Raw genomic sequence first — 24,719 nt, 5'->3', positions numbered from 1 at the left:
CCGTGACACATCGTTGCACCGTCCCTCCGTCTAGCGGTTTCCGTTCATTGAAACATAAATGACATAGGTTGTTCGCCCGAGCTTGACCACAGCAGACGTGGTGGAGCAACATGTCAGAAGCTGAGACAACTTTAAACGACATTGAATCTTCGGTTTCACTTCAAAATAAGAGCAACATCGGTGTGTTATAGCGGCCTCATGAAAACCTCTATTCTATTGCATGCAATTGCTCAGTAATTTCCTGTTCACTTTTATAAAAATGGCTAAATTGAAAAATACGTGCTGAGTTTACAAGAAATATTTTGGTGAAGCGCTGTCCTTTCTTGGACCTTTCAGTTAGTTGTTTTAATTTTGTCTTTACAAAATGCATCCGCTTATTTGCGCACTTTAGCATTTTATAATTGATAAAAATTTCTGACGTAATACAACCATCGAGTGCTACCTGCGCTAGACCCGAATTAAATCAACTTCTGTTACGCAAACACTCACGTGATATCGCTCGCCCTTATCAGCAGCCATTGTTTGAAATCTCAGGTTTAATGATAAAATATTTCCTTCATGTTTAAATACTGCGTCGATTTATCAGCAAGTGTTGCTTGTTCATCATTTTACTTTGATAAAATCAAATCAATAAAAATTTCGGAAATCATTTTGCAGCATAATAACCTAAATACGCCAGCTGGTACTTTTAACTCTTTTACAATGAATAACAAAACAATATTTTCCGGTGCGCAGTGCACTCTGTTCAAAATTATGTCACCATTTCATCGTGGAATGTACCCAAAGTATAAAATGTGCTGCTGCTCACATAGTTTAACATTCATGGGTGGCCTCTCACCAATAAGTACCTTTTAATGTTCGTTCTTGTCTATTTTTGTCACTTGGTTTGGCGTCTTTGGAAAATATAATCGTGTTTTCGGGGTTCGTCGGTATCTGAGTGGAGTAAATAAATGCGGCTTTAAAACGACCGGCTGGTGGCAGTAGCGTGACAATACTTTGCTGTATAAAGTCACTCACGGCCAAGGGTGTCACTGTTCAACGTAAACTTAAACCTGGTTTCACGGATCGGAAAATTCTTGACACAAAAACTTGCATCTCTTGGATCTCGATTCATTCACAAGAGTAGCAAACATTTATAAAAAATGTTATTAATGTAGTTTGGGGATGTCATATCTTATGTTGTTATACCAGTCATTTTAACAATTTTTTATTTTCATTGTATGGGTTTGTGACACGATTATATAGCATTCTTTTATACTTGGACTTAATCTCTATTAATTAATTAACCTACCACATTAATAGCTGAGCTGCCTTACCGGTCTCCGGGTCAACTCACAGTAACGACGCTGAGAGATTTTTATTCAGGGCGTAACATCAGTTACAGCTTGATACCACACTACTCAGTACAGTAATGAATTGACGGATTAATTGACCTATAAGCTACTAATATGAATATAAAAGGAAGTATCGAGATTATTAGGAAATTCCTGTTTTACGTTCACACACAACCAAAGTACAAGATGCCATTGTTCCAAACCGGTTATTAAGAAAACAACAATAAACGTTGTCGGGCTTTCTATTTGGGAAATACCCGAGTTCGATACCGTCACTGCGTCATCAGTCATCACCAACTCGCGCTTTTGGAAAATCTCTCTTCTATGCTTCTTATGAAAATCTTTCTTCTTCTATCTCTCTTCTATGACCACCTTGTACGGCGTTTGTGGCTGGTTGTCGTTGTTTGCGTCACCAGCCCTCTGCTGCATCTTCTTGCCGCGAATATTGGTTCGCCACGGCGGAGGGGCGAGCTGCTGATTGGTTGTCAGAGGCAACGATCGACTCCGTGGCACAATTCCCGCAGCTTCAGGAGTTGAAAGTCTCCTGAGGTCGTGTCCGTTGTTGTAGACCGCATCATCGCTCAATTCTCGTCTCTCGCGTGTGTGTGTGCGAATGTAGTAGAGTTGTTAATGTCGTTGATCTCTTGGGCAACGAGCCAGGTCTCTCGGGATTCACTGGATTCACTCCGGGGTGGTGGTTGTTAACACCGTTTTTATTTCTTGGTTATGTTGTTTACCAGTGCGGCTTTAGGCGTTAGGACGCATGTTGCGCGATCGCCACCAAGCGAGTGGTGCATTGCGTCGTTTCTGGCGCTGTAACTGTCAACCTACCATATAACATTGTTTTAATTTCTTGGTTATCGATGGTTATCGATGTTGAGATGTTTGTTTTTAGACAGGATCGAACTTCCAGTGTTTGGAGTCTGTTGGAACAGTCCAGTGCACTCTTTAGGCTGTTTAAACTTTTGCACTAGTAGCGTGAGGGTATAGTTTGCCGACGTCAAAGTATCCTCGTGTCAGTAAGTACATTTCGTGAAACATGTGTTTGTCGACGATTTTGAATCATAAATTGCGCTCGGTCTGAGAGTTATCAGAGATATTTATGCCTTCGTGTACGAAGACGCAATGAAGTGTTTGTTCAATTGTCTTTTTGCTGCTGTAAGGGTCACGAAATGTACATAAGGGTCACGTCAATGCAAGCGAGCGTGAACACATATATCACTTTATATTCTATCGAAGGGAATATCGCGCATGTTGCGTCACTTGCAGCGTGAAAAATAGCGTCGTTCATCACGTACCGTAAGCGGGTTTACCGAGTGACGCTGTCAGTGCCACCGTGGGCAAGATTGTTACATCCCGTCGAAAAATACGCCGAGAAATTTTGTCAACTGACGACCGATACTATTCGTTACTTCACTGACGAGTTCACTGACGCTTTTTTCAGTTTAGAAACTCGAGTATCGCGCCGTTAAGTTGGTGCCCGCCGTCGAACGTAAACAAAGCAAGCGTCCGACATTAGCACAATTATTAAATCGGAAAAAACGAGCCTCCATTATCGCAATGGAGGTTGTCGCCATGACATGACGTAGGGCGCCTAGGTCAAGCTGTCCATGAATGTACCGAACACCATGAATACCACAGATCGGGCTCCTATAGGCAGTATAGAGATGTTTCATTAAAATGTAATAAAAAGCTTTGTAGACCCAATAACTTTACTGTTGGACGGTGATTATTATTTGTAATTCACCATAGTGAGCAAAGTACCGTCTGTTTGGCAATGTCCCTGTGTCACGTAACAAGATAAATTTAAAACATCGAGTGAAATACCGACCTCAAAAGCCTTCAGCGCGTGCCTTGTCCATTCTATTTTTGCGCTAAAACGTAAAAGCGTCAAAGTGACGTTTTAAATCCATGTTATAGATCTGATGCTTTGACACCGACACCATTTATCAAATATCCAAGGAAGATTAATTTTGACTTTGCGTACATCTGTCAGCATTCGTTCATTTTAGTGATAAACCGTTGTCGTTTAGCACATTCAAACGTTCAAAATGACTCGAATATTTCAAGCAATTTACTAATCAGCAAATTAAACGTTCGTGGATTATTTTCCGAGCCAAAGCAAATATTTGCACAAGTGTAGATGATTTGCCGTTTGTATAGAAAAGGCGGTTTTGATTCTGCCTCTAGGTTCTATGCTATCACATTGTAATAAGATCTTGTTATATCAAGAGTGGAAAACAATTTCTTGCCATTCGAATTATATGCGCATGTATAGACTGGCAATTATAAATTAAGCTTGAGAATACATTTGTTTAAAGAACAAATATCATTGCAAAAACAATAAGTTCTGTTTTTCATTAACGATATCATATTGTATCATACATGTCATATCGTATCATTCATGTCATATCGTATCATATATGTCATATCATATCATACATGTCCTATCGTATTTAACATGTCATATCGTATCATATATGTCATATCGTATGATATATGTCGCATCGTATCATACATGTCATATCATATCATATATGTCATATCGTATCATACATGTCATATCGTATCATACATGTCATATCATATCATATATGTCATATCGTATCATACATGTCATATCGTATCATACATGTCATATCATATCATATATGTCATATCGTATCATACATGTCATATCATATCATATATGTCATATCGTATCATACATGTCATATCGTATCATACATGTCATATCATATCATATATGTCATATCGTATCATACATGTCATATCATATCATACATGTCATATCGTATCATATATGTCATATCGTATCATACATGTCATATCGTATCATACATGTCATATCATATCATATATGTCATATCGTATCATATATGTCATATCGTATCATACATGTCATATCATATCATACATGTCCTATCGTATTTAACATGTCATATCGTATCATATATGTCATATCGTACCATATATGTCATATCGTATCATATATGTCATATCGTATCATTCATGTCATATCATATCATACATGTCCTATCGTATTTAACATGTCATATCGTATCATATATGTCATATCGTACCATACATGTCATATCGTATCATATATGTCATATCGTATCATACATGTCATATCGTATCATACATGTCATATCATATCATACATGTCCTATCGTATTTAACATGTCATATCGTATCATATATGTCATATCGTACCATACATGTCATATCGTATCATATATGTCATATCGTATCATATATGTCATATCGTATCATACATGTCATATCGTATCATACATGTCATATCATATCATATATGTCATATCGTATCATATATGTCATATCGTATCATACATGTCATATCCTATCATATATGTCATATCGTATCATACATGTCATATCCTATCATATATGTCATATCGTATCATACATGTCATATCGTATCATACATGTCATATCATATCATATATGTCATATCGTATCATATATGTCATATCGTATCATACATGTCATATCCTATCATATATGTCATATCGTATCATATATGTCATATCGTATCACGTATGATATCATATCAAGTGATGTCATCGTCCAGCAGTTTTTTACTTCTTGGTCGATTAATTTTCGTATTTCTGGTGATATTGACTAGCTTTAGGTTACACGTAAACAGCTCGCCTGAATACATAATGCGATGCACTGTGCAGGGTATTACGTCATCGGGAATCTTCTGCAGACAAGTTGTCAATGCCGGAAACTCAGTTAACATCTTTGATGTTTATCCGGGCGGTTCAGTTCCAACCAAGAAATGTGTGAAATTGGGACTTGCGTCCCCTTCGCGTAAATTGCCGTGTGTTGGACCCAATAGCACAGGTTTCGCTGTGTTGGTTAAAGGACTAATTGAAAATTAGTCAGGACATCATATGCCTAAAATAGTCGTCTGACCATCCACTGCAACAGAATTAAATTGGGAAGCCAAGATGGACATCTAAATACTGTTTAAGAAAAAGTAGAAATTTCTGTCTCGTTTGTGGCAACTTGAGAGCTGACGGTTTGCGCTTCGGCGTTGTATGGTCTACCTTAACTATGCTAACAGCACCACCGCTGTCAATCACAGAGCGAATATGATGACGTGGCATGGTAAAAAGTCAACAGAGAGTTATCACGAGTCGGTTTGTGGATGTCACGTGATGCTTTCGATAACAACCCTGCTAGTTTCCCTGCTTCCACAAAGTGGACCCGTGTTTGCACGTTCTCTCACATTTGCGCGCGTTTGCACCGAAGCTGGCGTGATAGTAAAATTAATTCTCGTCGCCTGATGCTCGGGTTGAGCGGCTACTCTTCCCCGGTCTTCTGTTACACTGATGTCGGCTGCGAGTTATCGTTTCCTCGGTCTCGGCCTCGATTGTGCGAGTCATTCATTTTCCGACTAATTTTGATTACTTCGCCCTCTGTAATTATTTATTTAACTTGGTAATTGTTGGAGCTATTACGACACTTTGCTGCGTGGTCTCCATAACACGAATTACTGTGAATATAGAATCAGTGAAATCAGTGTGGCTGGTGACGAAATTACCTTCTGAATGCGCTGGCGATGTCGCGCGTGGTTCATTGTCAATGTGATATGTTCGAGCATACGCTTCGTGAAATGTTGAAACGATCGCCAAAATATCATCGACCAATCAATCAACCAATCAAAATGACATCGGCCTGCCATCGTGTTCGCGAAGGTTCCTAATGGACGAGTTGAAAAGTGCGACGTCAACTTTTCAATAAATCGAGCTTTAACCTTTCCCTCAGCTGTAGCCGTGAGGTTTTCTCACCAATGACGCACAAATATCACCGCATAAGCTGGGAAGGTTTAAAGTCGACGAGCGATAAATCTGATGTTAACATGTCTGTGTTGTCTGTGCGCTCCTCGAAGCTCTGTGTAATTAGACGCAATAACTTGTCAAAGCACTCAGCGACGTCATGAGTTGGGAGCTCTGGCAGCGAACGCAGTTGCGAGTGTGTCAGTGACTCCGGCCAGACTATTGCCGTCTCTGTCCTGTGTTTCCAGTCGGGATGCTTTCGGCATCGATCCATTGATCTAGTAAACTTTCGAGTTAACACAATCGCCATAAATCTATGAACTAAAAATAATCGATTCAGATGCCGTGTGATGCAGTCCTTGGTCGTGTAGCAGCTTGACTGCGGTATTACATTGTGGGTAGAAAATAAGAGCTTGCATGGTTGGCAAAAGCTCGGCATGATGACAATACATCGTTGCAATACATACATACAATACATCGACAATACTACTTGCATCGTTGGCAGGATCATCAGTGTAACGGGAGACCTGCTTGTGGCGATTATGCGATCAAATTGAAATACACGGCGGCGTGTGAAGGTGAACTCTTGGATACAGCGCACAGTGCAAAGCTCTGGAACGTGACACAGCAAACAAAACCTGTAAAGATGCAAAAAACCGTCTACCATGCGTACAAACCATACGATGTAGCAAAGTACCCAGTATTCGTTTTAACAGGCATATGATTGATTGATCGTGTCAAACTTCTGCGAAAACACCAGCAACAATAAGATTCAACCATTTCTTTTCTTCAACCTATATTTTCTAGAGATAACAACTATCGCAGAGCGCTTTTGGCATCTAAACTAAATCCCGCGCCTTTTGATGGTGCAATTGGACAGGTTGGACTTAATCTAATTGCAGCTTGTGGGAAAGCTCAACGCTGTTGGTAGCTTAGGATGCGTGTTGAATCGAAGTTCATTGATACTCTTGTCTTTGCCTTCGACTTTTTATCTCAAATCATGACCGATGGCATCCAGGAACAGCAACAAACGCACGATAAAAGATTAGTCACAAAACTCACGGTTTCTACGGACACCAGGCTATGTTGCTACTTCGACGCGCTTGGCTGACAAATTCAAAAGTTTGAGTCATTTCTCCATCTCCCCATCTAGCGGTGATTGAAATGCAGGGATGACTTTCAATTCACTTAAAGTAAATGAAAGTTTAAATGCATTGATTGCTAAATATGATGTGGTATTAACTAGTAAAATAAAATTTATATCTTATTTTTACTGAACATAAAAGCAATGAAAAGTGTAAGTTATAATGCCGAGTTATCGGCAAGCGTTGTTTGCTCAGCGTAATACGGTGCCAGGACGCAATAAAGTATCCAGGAGATAACCCGCCATATATCAACGTAAGCAAACAAGCTCGGCGCTCATGGCTTTTCTCACCCAGGACACTTTCCCATTTTCAGTGCAAAAATGCCGCTTTTAGTTGATTTTCTCAAATCACCAATACGGTCGTGTCTAACTAGTTACCACGAAACCGTGTCGCAAAATATCCAGTCTCATAGCTTTCATAACTCCGGTGGCAAAGAGTCTGTTCTGCCAACACCGGCTAGGAGTTGCTGCCAACACTGTTCTAGGAGTTTCGGCAAAAAAAAGACAGCTCTGGAAAGTCGTCGGAAACGAGAGTGCTCTAGAATTGAACTCTCAACTCAACTCAACTCTGGCGGATGGAAGTCTACTCCGGGAACTTTGGTGGAAGTGATATTTCTCCGGAATTTAACACAGACGTTAACTAGGCTGCTCCAAGAACTCCGGCAGCCACAAAACAGCTTCAGTGACTCCATCGGCAAAGAAACTGCTCTAGAATTTAACACTGGTGTCAGCGAGACTGTTTCGGGAACTCCGTCAACAACGAGGCTTCTCCGGCAACTCGGACGGAAAAAAGACTGCTTCGAAACTTAACCCGACGGCAACGACGCTGGTCTGGGAAATTCGGCGTGAACGATTCTGCTTCGAGGACTTTGGTGGTGACGAGGTTGCTCAAGGACTTCGGCAGAAACACGACTGCCCTGAAAATCAACTCAGGTGCCAAGGAGGCTGCTCAAGATCTTAGGAAGAAGCGAGACTGGAACTTAACTTGGGAGGATAGTCCGGAACTTTAACCAAAACGAGATTGGAACTTTTCTTAAGCGGCAATGAGGTTACTTCGGAGTTATACTTTGGTGGCATTGACACTGCTCTGGGAACCTCGAAGGTTACAAGATTTCTCCGCAATTCCGGAAGAAACAAGGCTACTCAGCAACTTCGGCATAAACAAGCCTGCTCAGGAACTCAAATTCGTCGGCAACGCACAGACGTGCTCGTGCTGGCAGCAGCAGCACATATAATCATCATATATATATATAAACTAATAAAATACTAAAAATACTAAAAATAAAATACTGAAATATAAAATGCAAAAAAAACTAAAATAAAATGCTAAAATAAAACTATATAGAGTTATAGACTAAAGAACTAATCGTTATATTAACAAAGTTTAAATTTCAAGTTCACGTCATCAACAATTTTGACCAGGTATAAAACCTAAGCTAAGATAATTACTGCAACGTTGAAGTATGTCGAAGTCAGAAGAGCAAAGATTGACCGAAGATAAACCTCAACTTGTACAACCTGGTAACAATGAAGAGAGCTCATCAGGTGAAAGTGATGAACAACCTGGAACATCACGTGCTGTTTCAATGCTAGCGGGGATGCCTCATGGTGAGTAATCTGAGATTGAAATGATTAAGTCTTCGTACTTGGCTGTAATTACATAAAAACCTGTTAATATATTACTTGGTATAAAAGTTTTGTTTTTCCTTTGCTTTAAATCCAGGGCCTGCAGATGCAGAAAATCAAGTCTTGCAAGCAATGGAAAATGCTGAAGCTTCTCAGAATGTTTTAAGTAGAATTGATCCAGGGTTGATTGAGCTTACAAGCAAAGTGGCTGAAAGCAGAGTTGGTAAGTTTTATGAAACTGTGTCCCTGAATACGTAAGCACACAATTGTTTTTAAATACTTAGGATAAAGCCTATTAGTTGCATTTATCAAACTATGTTTCCATATTATTGTGATGCCTTTTTATAGATGAAAATCTTATCTTTTACCGCAAATCAGGGCCAGTCATGATTAATTATGCTCCTAAAATTTACCACCACGATGAAAGACAATACCAACATCACGATCAAAGACAATACCAAGACAACAGAGAATATAAGCAAAAGGATGTCAGTGATTTAAAAAATGTAAATTCGACACAAGTTAAAGAGAAACAAATAAACTCTTTAGGTAAGCATTATAAGACCGTACAACGTTTTCTTGTAAAATGCTTATTGTCTTTCATTATCGTTTCACATTTTTTTTCTTTCATCTTATCACTTCCTGAATTATTTTACATGTGTCGCTACTTGTTTAAGTGCTTCGCGTTTCTTTTCTCCAACAGCGGTACAAGACCCATGCATCTTTGCTTAAATATTACATCTTATTTCAGAACCTAATAATCCACAAGCAACAAATTCACCTTGTGGACCTGGGACCAGTCAACACCAGGATGACAACCAAGCCAACCAGCATATAATGATCAGTTATAACTGGAATGATTCAAAGGATCTCGCTCATAAGGTTTGTAAATAGATTTTATATTCTCAGTATACATGTTTTAACGAAGTACACGAAATGTTAATAGAATTAATAATCAAAAAATGTTTAAAACTCCAAATTCAAACTTTGTCTTTTGGTAAATACATAGTTTCGTTCTTCACTTTCGCTGTATCTTAATTTAAAAATTTGTGCTATGGTCAGAAAGAAACTTTTATTTCATACACATATCGTAAATATCAGCAAAAACATCATTTAGATGATGTGGAATTTATAAAATGCGCTGTTCTGTTTTCGTCTTAGATTTATTTTGCAAATTACTAATAACCGAAACCGCTTGTTGGTTTTAGAAAGATTACGAAAGTAGAAGAGTTGCAAATTAGCTACTCACAAACATAACTTAACAGTCTAGTTTAATTTTCTCGCACTTTTGCAGATATCCGATGAACTCTCTGCCGCTGGTTACAAAGTGTGGATTGATAAAGACGAGATCAGAGGAGACATTTATGACAGAATGTATGAAGCCGTTGACAACGCTTACTTGGTCCTCATGTTTCTGTCCGAAAATTATAAACTCAGTGAAAACTGCAAAAGGGAAGTCAAACTTGCCGCTGACAAGAGAAAACGTATAATACCCATTATCACCCAAGACAATTATAAAATGGATGGCTGGACAGGTATGCATTTTTATTATACTTTTCATTTGTGCTTGGTTGTTTTCAACGCATTTTTATGCCTATGACTCGTTGATTTTTTTAAATTGATTTCTACGTCACAAAATGGGATGTTGCTTAAGGTTTGAATGGCAACATTATATTTAGTATTGTTATTTTCATTATTAATCATAATTGTTACACCAGAAGACGCAAACTCAAGTAAACGAAAGTTTGTGGCGATAAATCAATGTTAACTTTAAGAGTTCTTATATTCTGCTCTTGCTTTAACTAATCATTTATGTAAGTTTATGTTTTTTTTCTATTTTTACCTTTGGATATTCTTTACTGAATTAATTTTTATCACCAACTTTCACCACAAATTAACATTTATATTTTTACAATCTTTATCAAAAGCTCTTTTGGTGTCGGGAAAACTCTACTACGATTTTAGCAAAGAATCATTTGAGAATAACTTTGAAAAGCTTATCCAAGAAATAGGTAATTTAACTCATAAGTTGAAAAAGTAGTTATCACAACATTTTATCATTAAAAAAATAACTGAAGTTGTTGTTATTAGTTATTAGTTCTTTTTATTTTACTTACTGTTAGTTTTTATGCTTTTATCTGCTGCTACCTCCAGAAATATTAATTGGAAATTTTACAAAACTGCTGACACATTTTGTAATTATAGCGTGTTCGATTTTTCATCACAACTTTTATTTGCTAAACCAAATTTTTGTTAAAAGCAAACTGCTGTTATTATTATCATACTATCGTTTTATAACAGAGTGCAGCTGTGCATAACACCGATTATATATGGATCGATTTAAACTTTTAGTCAAGGCTTTTGCATTTTGGCACTGTTATGGCTTGTATTTATTTGGGTTTGGAACCAAAACCAAAATATCTCCTAAGAACAGTTTTCCTTTCAACGATACATAACTATTTTTTAACTGTTCCATAGATCATCCCAATGAACAACAGCAACTCACGAAATGTTTGGATACAAATAAAGCAGGTTAGTATACACAATGATGTATTTAATGGACCATTAATGTATGTTTTATATGCCGTAGTTGCTGAGGAAACTACAAGTGCGTTTTGCAACTGTCACGATTTATAAATATATATATAACCTTATGCAGTTTCCTTTTTAAATATTCATGCTTTAAAGGTCTGTATTCTTATCAGACCATCGAAAACTCGGAAAGCGAGAGGAAGCCATTGGAAAGGTTTTGCAAGAGCAAAATAAACGCCGTGAAGATGACATCCGTCTCCAAGCTGGAATCGACGTCTCAGTAGAAGATATTCCAGTTGTCCATCCAAAGTACACTAAAGTATCTTATTTCTGCGGACAGGCAGTTCCAGAACATGAAACTTTTGCCGCTTCAACTGGTGAACCTGATACACTTAAGCGGGATGAGGACATTGAATTTGAAGAATTGCTGAAGTCCAACAATCGCTTTACAGCATTCATAGGTTACCCCGGATCCGGAAAGACGACTTTGTCCAAAAGATTAGCCAAAACAGAAAAATACAAATGTCTTTATTACAAATTTATGGAGATGCCAGTTGGCAAAGAGGTCAGTTTCCGGAAGCTAATTATGGATAACATTTATCCGGATTTAGACGACAGCACTCGAGAGGATGCATGGGAGTGGATCAAAAAAAATCAGAAAAGTTGTCTTCTACTCTTTGATGGTCTGGATCAGGCGGAGTGGTCATTTAAAGACAAAGTACCCAAAGTGGACTATGATACTCCCCAAAGTGTACCAGACCTCATTGCCAACTTATGCAATAAACAATTCCTTCCAGACATTAAGCTCGTCTTTACCTCCAGACCCCACAGTGTCATCAAGCTTCCTGCTCCACTACGTCCAGACTCTACAATCTTACTTGGTGATCTGCCCCTAGAAGGTATGAAGAAACTGTTTTATTTTTATGCTGGTGCTTCTGCCGACAAGCTTTGGAATGATCTTTCCCGAAATGCTAAAATTGTTTTTGCACTTTGTTTCAACCCGCTGTTGCTTCAGTTAGTTATAGCAGCAGGTTTGGCTCCTACAACACAAATTGGAAAAATCAGCACCACAACACGGGTTTTTGCCACAGTTTTGGAGAACCTCAGATGCAGTGACAATGCAAAACACCAAGACATCAATTTATTAGTAAAGCAGGTGAGAGAACTGAACATGTTTCTCTTTGCCTAAAATAGTGGTAATGTACGAGACCATATTATTACTTGTATTGTGTTGCAGCTCAGTGAAGTGGCCTTCAAAGCCACTATGAGGTCTACAGTTGTCATCACACGTGACGACCTCAGAGCAGTTGGTCTTGAACCAGACGAGATACAAGATATCGTCGTCGGCATTTACGCCCATTTTGCGGCAGTCAGCCGCGTGTTTGATGGCCACGTGAAGTATTACTTCGCCCACCAACTGTATCAGGAGTTTTTCACCGCAAAGTTCATCGTTAATGAGCTGCCCATGGATAAGTTTAAACACCTTGTTTCAAACGAGCTATTTTTCGAGGAGAAGTGGTCTGTTATTAGGAGATTTGTTTGCGGTCTGCTCATAGATATGATGAAAGGTATTATCAGGATAGTAGTAATGTGCATTTTAAGTTATGATTTACTATTAAGCTTATTCAAACATGAAAATTGTAAAATATCAACTTTTCTTCAGATTCCAGCATGAGCAATATTGCCGCAACTGGGCACGATCAGCGAGAACGCTCACTCTTGTTATCTCGTTGTTTTTGCTGCTTAAACAGGTGAAGTTTAAAAAGCTTTTGCTGTTCCATAAATGAGCTCATATTAGACATGAAAGAGACAAAAGCAATTATGACTTATTCAGACAAGATGATCAGGTAGAGGAGCAGATTTCACTAACACAAAAGCCAGCAGAGGAGAAGATATCATCTCCAGAACATCAGTCATCAGCCTTACTTTCACATAGGTCTACAGAACAGCAGGAATATATGAAGGCATCCTCATCATCCGGTTTGTACCATTTTGTTCTTGTTACAGTATTTTGCAAATGCTTTTGTAAAGTAATTTGATACAGTTTTCAAAAGTACCAACACCCAACGGTACCAGAAACTTGCTAAGTTATCTAGAGCATTACCAAATTGTATAGGACTTTGCAGAAGAATTTGTAAGGTACGATTGCAAGTTTTATTTATTTTGAGTTACGTTTATGTTCATCGTTAAAAAGCTATAGGTTGTGTTTTTCTGACAAATTTGGATGAGTTTCGTATCTATCGGTGATGAAGTATTCCGTCGCAAGGGTCATGATATTATTGCACTTTCCCCAACTTGACAAGCTTTGTCAATATCATGTTCATTTTATTGACAACCCCGTATCTTCTAATTCCACAATAATACTACAATAACGTATCCATTTAATCACATCTTTTTCATTTTATTTTATGCCTTAAATATAAGTGACCAAAAATTCTACTCAGGTAAGTGGTCGCAAAGACATAAACAATTACGATGATATTTACCACAAATAAAACAGTCGAATGTGGCCTCCAAGGCTAAAACGTAGATCACAATAATATAATGGCAAAGAAAATTTTTTTATTTCAATTGGTACCAAATACAAAATAAGGGCTCATTTTAATAATTTAATTTTCATTGCAAATCAATCCCAAAGTATTACAGAGCACATAGCAAAAGATTTATTAAAACATCCAAAGGTTTGATGGAAACATCGTCTCTAATGGTTACGATGAAAATAATCAAAATAACAACAAAGTCACGTGATCGATTCATTGTTGTCATTTTGTATCAAACTGATCCAGACTTGCAATTGATGAAGTTAACTGTAACTGCCACTTGCACAACTGTTTAAAATTTTAGTTATACTCTAAAAGTAAACGTTGCGAAGTTAAGATGGGCACTATCACTGTTAATGGGTTAATGGAGGTTACATGGCGTCTGAATAATCCCGTCATCACCACAGGACAAGGATAATGCTAAAGCCGAAACTTGTGGTAAGGTACCGGTAATAAGCATATGTGTAAAAAACTTACGTTTTATGTCTGACTAAAACTTAGTAATATTCCAAGAAAAGTTGCCGAAGATTAGGGCATGTTTCAGTGTATGAGAAACATAGTGAAGAATCCGGTAGGATGTAAAACGAAATATGAATAGATTTCTGAGTAGTTTGTGTGGTTAGCCTATGTATAGGCTACCGGCAAATATACTTTCATATCAGTTGCAACTTCAGAGCTACAATTAAAATCCTTTTTAATCATTTTTGCTTTGTCTTTGCCCACATTTTAAGCTACTGTATATTTTAGCACACTATATTGGTTAACAAACTGCAAAAGTTGCATATAATAGATGTTATGACGTTCAAGCTAAATTTCCTAGGTTACTGCTTTCAGAAATGTTCCAATGTGAAAGCTCTGCCCATATTTTTTATGGACATTGTTGTCTTAGGTCCAAGAACTTAAACACAATTGCATAATAATAACATCGAAAAGTGGTTAACCTATTAGCACAAAGTATAAGGACCAATCAACCTATTTCCAGTTATAATAGGCTGGTAAAATTGGCTGCAAATAACCATAAACACATGACTGGGGTATAATAGTTGCATTCATTCATCATCTTTTACAAAGACTCTTTTTTGTAAATTATAGATGTGATAAATTTTATCAGATAAAAGTAAGAATTGATAGAAGTAGCCTATTACACAGCATGATGATGTTATTAGATGTAGCACCCATGTTTGTTGCTGTGCTACTGCTATATCTGTTTAAGTCTTATATGCTTGGCTTTGTACACTAGCCTGTGGAGCTCTACAACTGCTTTTGTCTCACTTAGTTTAGTTTCTTAAATTGCTCACATAACAGTTATTTCCATTTGTTGTTGCATATTTTGAGAATAACCTTCAGCTGAAGTTCTTAAATGTGATACGCTAAAGTTAAAATCATATCTTGAGTTGAAAAGGCATTGAGTTAGACAACTTTAGGTGTTGAGATAATTAGTGCTAACTATGCTCTGGGGAAACAAAAGTACACTTCAGTTACTATTAGTAGTTTACATGCATTTTATTAATTTAAGTTGCTTTAAATTGTTTGAATTTCCATTCAAATGAAGTCAAGTTAATGAGCTTTAACTGTATTACAATTGCTCCACAAACAGTGATACAACATTTTGTACATTACTTGAATCAATGGAATTACACACATCTATTTGGGTGGCATAAAGCTCAATATTGAGTACATTTATTTTCGTGCATTGTTTGTAAGTCCTGTGGCATTAACTGTAATTTGTGCATTATCATATCCACGTCATTCAACACAGTCAGTCCATAAATTGTCATTTTTGTGCTGTGCAGTATACAGGACAGGCCTTACTAAGCACGAACCCAATGCAAGAACTGATGGTGGGCATTTTTTTGCCAATAACTTAATGGAATAATATAACTTAACTTTAAATAACTTAATGGAATAATATTCATATCAACGTTAACCAAATATAAACTCTTTGCAAATCAGCTCTCATCAAAGCTTTGCTTTGTGATATGTTTTCACCAAGTTCACATTCTCTTTCAAGAAAGTTAAATAATAACATTGACAATAACACTTCGACAACAAATTAACAACACTGTCATTAGCACAAAGAAATGCTAATTTTGTTTTGGTACTAAGGGGCATGGAGCCCAAGTTGTTTAAATCACTGGCAATGGCCTAAGACCAGCCCTGACAATAAATAAACATGTACTTGTAGTATGAAATGTTTCTTTTGTCAGTGTCTCATTGTGGCAAATGCTGCCAAGTATACAATGTTTACTCTGTTTTAAAGGGTAATGATGAACATTTTTACAGTAATATAAACAATGTCCATTGCAAAATCATGGGATCACTGCTGATAGTCTGTAGTTGTTACTGGAGTAAGAGTCAGGGGTTGACTTTTGGGTTGACTATTGATCAGTTTCAGCATTGTAACTGCTGTGAAAAGCCGGTACTTAAATAAGGCTTTTCATTGATTTTCATCGGTTTTGGTTTGACACACAGTTCACTCAGGTCTGTTGCAGTTTGATAAGCATTTTTCTAGCAGCACCAGGTGGTCTTCACGTCAAACAAATGCATGTGATGTTTGTGGATTGGTTGCCACTTAAGATAGACATCGTGTTTGTTGCGCATGTCTCTGAGGTTGAGTGCAGGTTGTGGAAGAATACTTCAGTGGCTGTTTTGCGAATGAGTTGTCATTCTAAGAATATAAATTTCATTAAATATAAAATAGAGAAAAAGCATTGCAAATTAAATACTAATTTACAAGTTTTTGTGTCACAGCAGGAAATCATTTATATTGCCATTTTGCTATATACAAGTATTTTGACACTGAAAATCACAACTAAACATACTAGCAGAAAATTAGAATAAACTAATTTGGAGCAAAAGCACTGTTACATTCATCTGTATAATACAAACGTTTACAATACTATAATACATGGCTTGGTCGCAATGTTTCGATTGTTTTTTCAAAAATTTGGTTTTGATACTCATAAACTGATTCAGTACTCCTCTCCTTATTATTACAAAATCAATTACAGCACTACTACGAAAGCAAGCAAAACCTGTTTCTGTTTAGTGTCTCGGCCAACAGAAAATAATATAGCTGAAATATGGTTTAGGCTAACACTTGTGTTATTTTACACTGGCCGCCCCTACCAACTCATGTAAAAAAATGATAGCCACCATATGGTGTGCTACACATTTATATGCAATAAAGTCGGTTTAATATGACCACCCGCTTTATATGACCATGTTGATATAGTGCCAAACTTTGCCATACAAATGTCTCTGTTTACTATGACCTGTGTTTGAGTATTACGACCACTTTTTCAATTTTATTCCCCCAATGTTTCTTTGTCAACTATGCAATGAGACAGGAATGACTGTGCCATGTGAGTTTTCTTTCGCACCATGTAAAAAATGTATGAGATTTTAGAAAGTTTAGTCAATTTGTTTCTGACTGTGTCGATACTGCTTGGTGTATGGCAATGTATCAGGCTTGCAGCTTTGGTTATTATGACTATTCCGATATTGTAACCAAAATGGTTTGGTCCAAAGACAGTCATAATAAGCGAAGTGTACTGCATTAACATGCAGTGTAATAATTTCGCTCATTTCTCTTTGCTAATATGATATTAGAAGATAGTTTTTACACGACCTCAGAGATGATTCCCCACCAATCAAACATCGGTTATTGAGCAAGACTTAGTACAGTTCTCAGAGGTGAGCAGTACTATAGTACCAAATTATTTTATTGCGGTACTTTATTCAGTACCGATACCATCGGTACTTTTAGAGAACAGTACAGAATCCCTGTACTGAATTACTTTTTTCTAGAAATTTAAGTTTGTCCCAGTGCTTGGTACTTCTAAAATGATTACTTCAAGGTTTTCAGAAGTTTGTTTTTTTAAATTTCATTTTGAGTGAAACTTGATTTCAATTTTAGTGCTTTTTGCTCTTTTTTAATCTACGAATGTCTAATAAAGTCGCATAGAGTGAGTTCACATATTTTTGACCTTTAGCGGGGCCATAATATCAGCAAAAGTTGCACTTGTAACATGATCCACTGTACGAAAAGTAGTTCGGTACCGAGTACTGGCAAAGTACCTGACTACTATTTTGAAATATTACCAATTCCGGAACCGTTGGAACCTTTATTGCCAAGTACTGTACCGATACCGTTACAGACGGTACTTTCAAAGTACTGACTGCCCACCTCTGACAGTTCGTGATCCATGTAATTTCATGCACAGTTTGCTTGTTATTTAGAACAATGTGTTGTATTTGTTATATATAACCGTTATAAAATAAAAGATCCTCTAACAACTGCTCTTAACATGCAGTTTAAAAATATTACTGCAACCCAGTTTTTTGTTTTTAGCAATATATATACTGTGCCTAATTCGAAGACTACTCTTTATTAAATTTGATGAAAATAGTGTTTTCAAACTTTAGTAATCACTAATCAGCATCAAAAACATAAAATAGTTGTCTGTTTTATGAGCAGCCAGTCAGTCAGAAAAATGAAAATTTGGTAGTATGTATACAGCAAGTAGGCTATATGCAAAAAATGTGCGATATTTAAAATTAGTACAACTCACTGTATACTAGCCTACATTTTATTGCAAGCTATTTCGTCTAGGCCTAGACTATATTTGTCACCTGTCAGTATTAAGCTTGATAATAATTTAATTCCAGATGTTGCTGAGAAGAAGAGGATTTGGACAGAAGCACTAAAGTCACAGCTGGTACGATTTGAGAAAATACAGTTGAATTATTGGTCAGGTAAGTTTATTTTCTGACTTTGTCCTAAATCTGCAAATAATTGAATAATCTGCAGAAGCATGTTATGTATTATTTGCCATAGACATGCATTATGTGCAGCAGAACACACATTTACGTTGAATTTTAAAACTTATCTTTACTTGGCCTAGTACAGTAAGGCTGCTGGCAGACTGGTGATGCTGTGAAAATATTTGTGTGATAATATTTTGTGAAAATTGCTTGAAATGACATGTAGCCTACTTAGCCGGAAATATTTCCACATAATCACTGGTAGATTAGTACAGCAGCCTACTAGGCCAAGTAAAATTAAGTTTTGTAATTTACATGTCTATTGCAAACATATTGCCAGTGCTAGTGTACAGAGCCTAGCTTAGTAGGCTGCCGGTAATTCTGGTGAAAATATTTGCCGGCTAAATAGGCCACATGTCATTTAGATCAATTCTGGTTGTTGTATTAAGTTTATCTTCAGTTTAAAATGACTGCTTCTTTTTTTAATTCGTCCCAAACAGATAATTTAAAGAAAAGTAAGTTTTCGCTTTCAACTTGACTTTGTAGCTTAAACATGAAAAATTTCCGTCTTAAATTTATTTCTATAACGCGGCGAACTACAACCGGTAAATAATTAACTATTATGTTTGTTTAGATGAGGACGACCAACGCAGATATATTTCGCTTTTATGCGAATTAAACGAATCCAGCGACATGGAACTCTTCAATATGGCGTCACTGCACTTTCCAACAGAGCTGGATCTGAATCCATTGAACTTGTCATCATCGGAAGCCGCGATCTTTTGTGACGTTTTAAGAAAACAACAAAAAGAGTTAAAGAAGCTTGATCTGGGCAGCTGCTTCTCCCCTGGTGATGTGGAAAGATTAATTTCGGCGATCTCTGAGATGCCTGGAAAGGTTTGACGATTTATTCAACTTTTTATCGTTTGCTTAGAACAGCATATGACGTCATAATGAATTGTTTACATTTGTGCTTATGACGTCATAATGGCTAGTACGAAGATATTTTTCAAGGCAGTTTGTTGAGATTACTGGGCAGTGTAGGTCGGATATTTTGTGCTAATTTATATAAAATTGCAGAATAATTTTGCGACGGTTTAGTGATTACTTGAATCTACAAGGAATGTGGAATCTGCGATAAACTTGGTCGCTTAAAATTCCGTATTTTTAATAAAAAAATGACAAAGTTTTAATGGATCAGTTTTAGCCTGGCATGTACCGGTTAATATTGGGTCAACTGAAAAGTTTCATTTTTTTTAAAACTGAAATTAATTTTGCAAACTTATTATCAGGATTTGTTTCTACAACTAATACTCGATACCGGTTTTAATTGGCCGCTCAAAATTATTTCTATTTAATTCAAAAACCAAGAATTTGTGTTGGACCAGTAGGCTAGGCCTAAATCTGACCACGTGGTGCTGGTTAGTTATTAACCAATTAATGGTAATATTAACTTGTATGTAGTAATATATTAGCTTCATCAATACACCAGGTTGTAGTTTACAAACATTTCATCTGCAGGTAAAAGTGTTGTACATCGGTGGCAACAAAATCAAAGACATTCCAGGACCAGAATTTTTCGCTAAAATTGGAAAATGTCTGTGGATGGAAGATTGCTTCGAAAATGGACGAATCTTCACAAATTCGAGCGAGAAACAAAAAATTCAACTCGCCCTTGACCAGCTTCATGGCTCGGTATTCTTTATATCTTGTCATGTTTGTGTCAACTTGAACTTTGCACAGAGATTTAATTTTTATCCAAATTTTTAATTTATAGCGGTTGCAAGTTTATGTTGGTTATGGCGAGCACTATCTCACTCCGCGCAATCACTGTTGACGTAATAATGGTAAGTAGGTTTCATTTTTAAACAGAAATTCTATTTTAATTAAATTTTGTCAAAATTCGTTTTTAATATTGATTTATTTGTTTAAAAGGAGTTGCGTCGTGGCCGGGATTCGAACCGCGGAATTCTGCAACATCGAGCGATTGTTCAACCCGATGCGTCATCTACAGATTTACTAATTCATTGATAAAATTGATTTATATTTGTACATAATCTAATAGTGATGTCATAATTATAGTTGTTAGTCATGTTTATTCCAATAAATATTAACTTTATTATGGTGAATTTGCTGTAATATTTTAGATTTGCTGATTTTTGTGATTTGAAATATCCAGAGTGAGTTTTGTGGAAATAAAATTTGTTGTAAGACAGAAATTGGTTTTGTGTCAATATTCTTAACATCGCATTTCTGTCCAAGCGTTATAAGTAAGTTTTTATCATCGCTAATTGCTTTGTAGAGTTCAGCTCTAAATTGCTTATATCTGCTCAAATCTAATGAGACTGGTGCTATGGCTTGTACGCCAAAGCATCGGCCTCGAATGCTGCCTCTATCTTGTAACCAATGATTAACAGAAATATAAGCTACCAAAATTTTTATATCAACTTGACGCAGACAAATAACAGCAGTAATAATAATAACAATGCGGCGTGTAGTTGGGGCAAGACGTCAAACACACAGAGTTATATCAGGGGATTAGCTTCCTGCTGCAACTTTCGCTACGAGTTGTTCGGCTGGAAATTTACGAAAACAGTCGCTGTTATGCGTTCCTGAGATGCGGAAAGAAACTGCGTCTTTGCTTACACTCCGTGATTATGACAACCAGGTTAGCAAGCAGTGACGTATTTTAAATTGCGTTGAGGAGCGGGGAAAATTGTTTTAAAGCCCGCTTTAAAATACCAGCGTTTGCCCACTGTATGCCCCTATCAAAATGCGGGGAGTGAAAAAGTTTTCCTTGTTACGCTTGAAAAACTGCTTAAAGCCTCCAAATGAACTATATACTCTATTACTCCCATATTAAGGCAGGGGCATTTGAACGCGCTCCTATTATTATTCTTTAGGAACGATCTCGAGAGGTCGCTCTTTTGTCAACGTCGGAACGGAACCACGCCTGCGATTCTTTTTGTTGGTTAGACCTATTCGTTCTTTTTCTGCCCAAACAACGCTATGAACGCACAAATGGGCAAGAGATGCTTGGATTGAAATGGTTTTAGGTTTATGGACTGCTGTAAGAACATCATTTTATGTAGTGACTAAAAATTATAGCTTCGAGACTAACTCTTTATTACTAAGTACTTTACTACTAAGTACTAAGTACTTTATTTTCTCATATCAGGCCCGCCGACCGAAGAAGTTGCCCGCCCCTGGTTTATACGATTATGTCATGAAATATTCTGTCGGGTTCCATCATTAGGCCTACATGCAACCTAAAGATAACTGATAAGTGATGTGTGATGACTGATGACGTTTAAAGTTTTCAAACAAAGACTATACCGGGCTTAAGTCGAACTTTGTGAAGACGCAAATTACGTTTTTATTTTTACATAAATGGATTTTGTAATACGCCGTGAGCCAGAAACAATTTATAAACTATAAAATAACTTTAAATGATTCAAATTTTGTAAATAAATGTCTATTTTCTGTAAACATGGAATAAGTTTATTATATTTATAAGTAATCAGTTATTATAACGAAACAGAGCAGTTTTGTTTGATATATTGATGTTTGCGTTTTTCGACACGGTCTCAGTAAATATCTTGTAAAAAGAAAAGTTTTTTTTCTTCTTTTCTTCTTCTTCGTGTGGAGTAGATGATTCTTTAGTTTCAGAGAGGGAACAAAGACCTCATATTGTGGGGCAGGTGTTTGTCAGCCAGCTGACCAGGTTTTCGTCCATTGTTGTCAGACCACGGTTCCCACAAGGATGGCGGTATGTCGGACAAGATGTTATGACGTGGTCTGCAGTCTGCTCTTCTGCACCACACTCACAGGCCGAAGATGGAGCCATGCCCCATTTGTGCATGGTTGAGCGGAAGAGGCCAACGCCAGTTCGAAGGCGATTGAGTTTGGTCCAAGCACACCTGGGAAAATGCATTCCCGGTGGTGATGTACTGGCCTCCGGAATAAAACCATGGAGTTTGGAGGAATTCTCTTGCCACTCCATGCTCCATTTGTAATCCGCCAAGCTTGCCACATTGGTGCTTGACTGGTTGAAGTCGTCCAGTAAGTCTAAAGCAGCAGGGACAAATGGTTGCCGCGACTTAAGTTGCCGATGTCCTCTAAGTAGAGGAGACAGGAGTCGGTCTTGCAGAAGATGCCCAGGCTCCAGTGCTCGGCGTGCTAGAGACAGTGTGGCTCTCTTGCGGCGAAGCTCAGATGGGTGGATACCTGCTAGGACAAACAGGTTGTCTGTTGGTGTGGGGCGTAGGCATCCAGTCATTAAGCGCAGAGCGTCATTAATCGGCTTGTCTATGAGACGAGTGTGAGCACTACGACACCAAACTGGTGTGCAGTACTCGGCGGAAGAATGGACCAGAGCAAGGGTGGCTGTGCGAAGTGTTATGCATCCAGCACCCCAGCTAGATCCTGCCGGTCGTCTCAAAAGCCCAACGCGTGTTGTTAATTTTTTTTGCGAAGTGACTCCAGGTGTCGACGAAACGTGAGTGCCCTGTCCAATTTTATTCCAAGGTATGTTGGTTCGGCAGTGAAAGGGAGAGGGCGTCCATCAACAGTGATGTTGACCTCACGTTGTGCCTCCTTGTTGTACAGGTGGAAGGCAGCCGTCACCGTTTTGGTTAAACTGAGCTTCAGCTTCCATTTCTGAAGATAAATGGATATGGTTGCCATATCCTGGGTTAGGGGGTACTATGACACCTTATCGAAATACACTTTATCGAACGTCACTTTATCGAACGACAGCTGATCGAAACGACAGATGATCGAAAGACACTTTATCGAACGACAGTTAATCGAGCCGACAGTTGATCGAACGACACTTTATCGAACCGACATTTGATCAAAACGACAGTTGATCGAACGACACTTTATCGAACCGACAGTTCAAGCAAGATTTTTGCGTGTTTCTCAAACATTGAAACAATAAGCCATTGTGATGTGCGGTCTTTGTAATGGTGTGCATTAATGAATTGTGATGTATATATCATAAAGTTGACGATTTATATTTTATATCTATATTTTAGATTTGTATCATAAAGTTGACGATTTATATTTTTTATCTATATTTTATATTTGTATCATAAAATTGACGATTTCGCATGGCGGCCAGCCCGAAACATATTAATAAGTTATCACAAGAATACGGCCCGCCGTTTCTTATTGAGTTCCAAACTGCAGTGTTGGCTCTGTTTGAAAAAATTGTGGTATTGTTACGCCATAAGTACGTCGTAGTAGTCTATTGTTACGCCATAAAATTGGTGCGAAGGCGGTAGACCAGTATCTCGTACTAAGTACGAGATTGTCTGTACAGTAGACTAGACTAGTCGTTATAGATACAAAGAGTAAGGAATTGAAGGCAAAATTTAATAGCAAGGGGCATATCCCTGCCTGACTTTTACACAAAGTAGCTTCTTGAAAGTGGTCTTTATCCCAGCTTTTTTAATTCTTGTTGTACAACGGTTCGAGGACTTCCTGGCCACGTTCAGTGACGACGATGAGCAGCACTTGTCTGAATACATTGAGTATTTCGAAACTACTTGGATTGGACGTTTGTGTCGCAGGAATCGTCGTCAACCTCTATTTCCTATCCGGTGTTGGAATGTCTTCCACCGGGTTCAAGATGACCTTCCACGAACGAATAATAGCATTGAAGGATGGCACAATGCGTTCAGCAAGCGTGTCTCAATATCCCATCCGACGCTTCGCAGACTCGTCAAAAAAATTAATCAGGAACAAGGTTCCAACGAAATGTTTATTGAGCAATGGAGTGCTGGAATTGCTGGCTCACCTCGGAAGAAGCGCTACGACGCTGTCAACCAACGGCTGAAGAGCATAGTCGAAAATTATGACTCAACAAATATTGACATAAAAAGTTATCTTTGAGCAATTGCACACAACTTGTAATTAAATGAATGCGATTGAAATGTGCACTTCGTCAGTTGTCGTTCTTTTA

The 24,719-nt window shown here is 37.6% G+C and overlaps 1 protein-coding gene across 1 annotated transcript; it reads left to right on the top strand.

Moving 5' to 3' along the window:
• The first annotated feature begins 8,718 nt into the window (after window positions 1-8,718).
• LOC143451729 (uncharacterized) lies at window positions 8,719-13,918 on the top strand. Its single transcript, XM_076952450.1, has 11 exons — window positions 8,719-8,894; window positions 9,010-9,135; window positions 9,291-9,461; window positions 9,664-9,794; window positions 10,207-10,447; window positions 10,841-10,924; window positions 11,391-11,444; window positions 11,618-12,600; window positions 12,682-13,012; window positions 13,108-13,195; window positions 13,279-13,918. The coding sequence occupies exons 1-11, from the start codon at window positions 8,750-8,752 to the stop codon at window positions 13,481-13,483; spliced, it is 2,559 nt and encodes an 852-aa protein (XP_076808565.1). The 5' UTR covers window positions 8,719-8,749; the 3' UTR covers window positions 13,484-13,918.
• Window positions 13,919-24,719: the final 10,801 nt, after the last annotated feature.

This window comes from Clavelina lepadiformis, chromosome 4, assembly GCF_947623445.1.
Source record: "Clavelina lepadiformis chromosome 4, kaClaLepa1.1, whole genome shotgun sequence".
NCBI lineage: Eukaryota > Metazoa > Chordata > Ascidiacea > Aplousobranchia > Clavelinidae > Clavelina > Clavelina lepadiformis.
This window is presented reverse-complemented; position numbering and strand designations above follow the sequence as displayed.